Below are 2,702 nucleotides of genomic sequence, written 5' to 3'. Positions count from 1 at the left end.
ACATTAATTAATTATTATAATAATTAATAATAAAAGTTAAATAAAACAAATTTTAACTTTTTTTTTTATCTCTCTAACGTTATTCGATGTAAATACATGTTACGAATATTCTGTAGCAATATATAAGTCGCACATCAAAGAACTAATACTTATAAAAGAGTTTTATAACATTCAATTTGGACATAACGTGATCTACCGATAACCACTTCATCTGGCAAATAGAATGCTCCATGGGAGAGCACATGACCTTATAAGTTTTTTTTTTTTAAATAAATGACCATTTGTATCCATAAAAAATAAAAACATTGACATATGTACTTACACTGGATTGAAACTAAATTTATACTCACGTAAGATGTTCTCTGTGTGATAAAAGTATCCTACGTAGCACTCCAACCCTCCGAAAACAGGATACTTTTATCACACAAAAGATATCTTTCATGGATACAAGTTTAGTTTCGATTTAGTATGGATACGGAAATGGATCCTCTCCATTTTTTTTGTCACTGGAGAGAATAAAGTGTAATCTCCCACCTTTAATTCTACAAGTGGGACTAGAAATAAATATAAGAGAGAATGCAATGAAGGGTGAGATCTTTCACTGGATATCATCCAGTTTTTTTTCACTGGAGAGGATCCACTCCCGTATGGATACATATGTCAACATTTTTATCTTTCATTGATACAAATGGTTATTTATTTATTTTTTTTATAGATGTTATTAGTCTCCCAATGTGCGACTTTTTTTCAGGTAATTACTAATTAGTCTTACGAAGCTCGTAACAATGTTACGTTGTGGTGCATATAATTTTGATAAAGTTCAAAAGATATAAATGTAATTGACCATTTTTGTTAACTCAAATTAATGATCACTCTGACGAATGAATCATATGATGATGACATGGTTAGTTGATATGTTGATTTGGCACAATAAGTAACACATTAATAATAGCACACATGCATAGTGTAAGTTAAGGCTTTAATTTGAAGAAAATTAGTAAGCTTCTAAACTAATAACAAGTAAACATACATGCACGTACATCTCTCCCTTTGACTTGCACATTTTCAAGAAGATGATGCCAAATTGGCAATAATATATAGAATTTGAATATGTAGTACAATCTAAAATAATTGGATACAAACAATTCAAACTCTTCGTAGCTAATCTCCAATAAGATCATCATATCATGACATATGTAATCTAAAGTTGAAGATAAGAAGTTAGCTAAGTGGACTTTCTTACAAGTTAAAAGAGTGTAATGAATAATGATGATATGACTATTTTAAAAAAAAAAATTTAATATAATCAATTTTACCTAAAATTAATATATTAAATTTTTATTTAATAAATTTTAATTATCAATTTCACAAAGTTAATTTCAACTAAATTTTCAAAAAAATGTAAAGTTGATATTGTGTGTAAGTACGGTGAACAATAAATATGAAAGACACCAACGTGGGAAGATGGAAGCCCCGTCACGAGGTTTTCGACGGTGGGTGAGCCACGACGGTAGCATTCATACACGCCCTACGTGGCACAATCTCTCACCACATATTTGTCGTTATCGTTAACCCCACAACTATGCCCCCCGGTCCCCAATCATTCTCTCTTTTTCTCTCTCTCTTATTTATTATTTTTTTGTACATATAAATATTAGGTTATGCGACATATTTACAGTTTCCTGATTAACATGTAATTAGTATAACAGTCCGGTTTAATCGTTTGTGAATATCGTCTAATATTTTTTTTCTAATATTTTCCATTACCTTTTAATTATGCGACATATTCAATAAATAATTTTATATTATTAAATATAATTTTATATTATTAAAAATATTAATAATAATTAATCGATAACTATAAATTACAAAATCTACTGATTTTTTAACGCCCTTCATCTAAATTAGTTGAATATTATTTTTCAGTTTGGCACGCTAAATTTTGCAATTTTTAATAGTAAGTGACGAGAAAACCTTTCACATTCATCCATAAAAGATGTTAAAAAAAGAGAGGTCTAAGTCTCAACAAAGGCAACTTGCTTTGAAAAAAATATTTAAAATTTTATAAAAAGACATTAAATATTTAACCTAAGAACCGAAAAAAGGTTCTTCTTCCCCATAGTGGACCCCCATTTGCCTCTCCTATAAATGACTTACACTCCTTTGTGTCTTTTTAATTATTTCACTTCCAACACCATAAAGCAACTAGCACGAGTGCCTCGCTTTCCTTTGCTACCTTCGAACACCAAAACCAAAACACACAAACAAACAATACACAAATCACTTATATACCTTCCATATATATATATACACCTTTATTATAGCAACTTAGCAAGTGAGAAAACAAGTAATGCTATAGTAAATAATATAGCCGTTAATTAATTTGATTTTTATGTAGTATAGAAATATGGGAAGGGCTCCTTGTTGTGAGAAAGTGGGGTTGAAAAAGGGAAGGTGGACAGAAGAAGAGGATGAACTATTAACAAAGTATATTCAAGTCAACGGTGAAGGTTCATGGAGGTCATTGCCCAAAAATGCAGGTATATATGTAGAGGTAACAATAATTATTAAATTAATCATTAAATTTTATTGAATTCTATGATGAGCAGTCTTGTTTATATATAGTTGGTAAAATATAATTTGGTTTGATTGAGAAGAAATTTTTTCTTTAGTTATTTATCAGTGGTCATTAAATTATAATT

General features: G+C 29.3%; 1 protein-coding gene across 1 annotated transcript in view; it reads left to right on the top strand.

The window, feature by feature from the left end:
* The window catches only part of LOC107614953 (transcription factor MYB11), a 20,681-nt gene continuing 20,151 nt past the window's right edge, over positions 2,173-2,702 (top strand). Inside the window, exon 1 of the mRNA XM_016317078.2 lies at positions 2,173-2,540. Coding sequence (XP_016172564.2) covers positions 2,408-2,540 — 133 coding nt within the window. The 5' untranslated portion in view covers positions 2,173-2,407. The remainder of the gene's footprint in view (positions 2,541-2,702) is intronic.

This window comes from Arachis ipaensis, chromosome B09 (genome assembly GCF_000816755.2).
Source record: "Arachis ipaensis cultivar K30076 chromosome B09, Araip1.1, whole genome shotgun sequence".
In the NCBI taxonomy this organism is placed as follows: Eukaryota; Viridiplantae; Streptophyta; class Magnoliopsida; order Fabales; family Fabaceae; genus Arachis; species Arachis ipaensis.
This window is presented reverse-complemented; position numbering and strand designations above follow the sequence as displayed.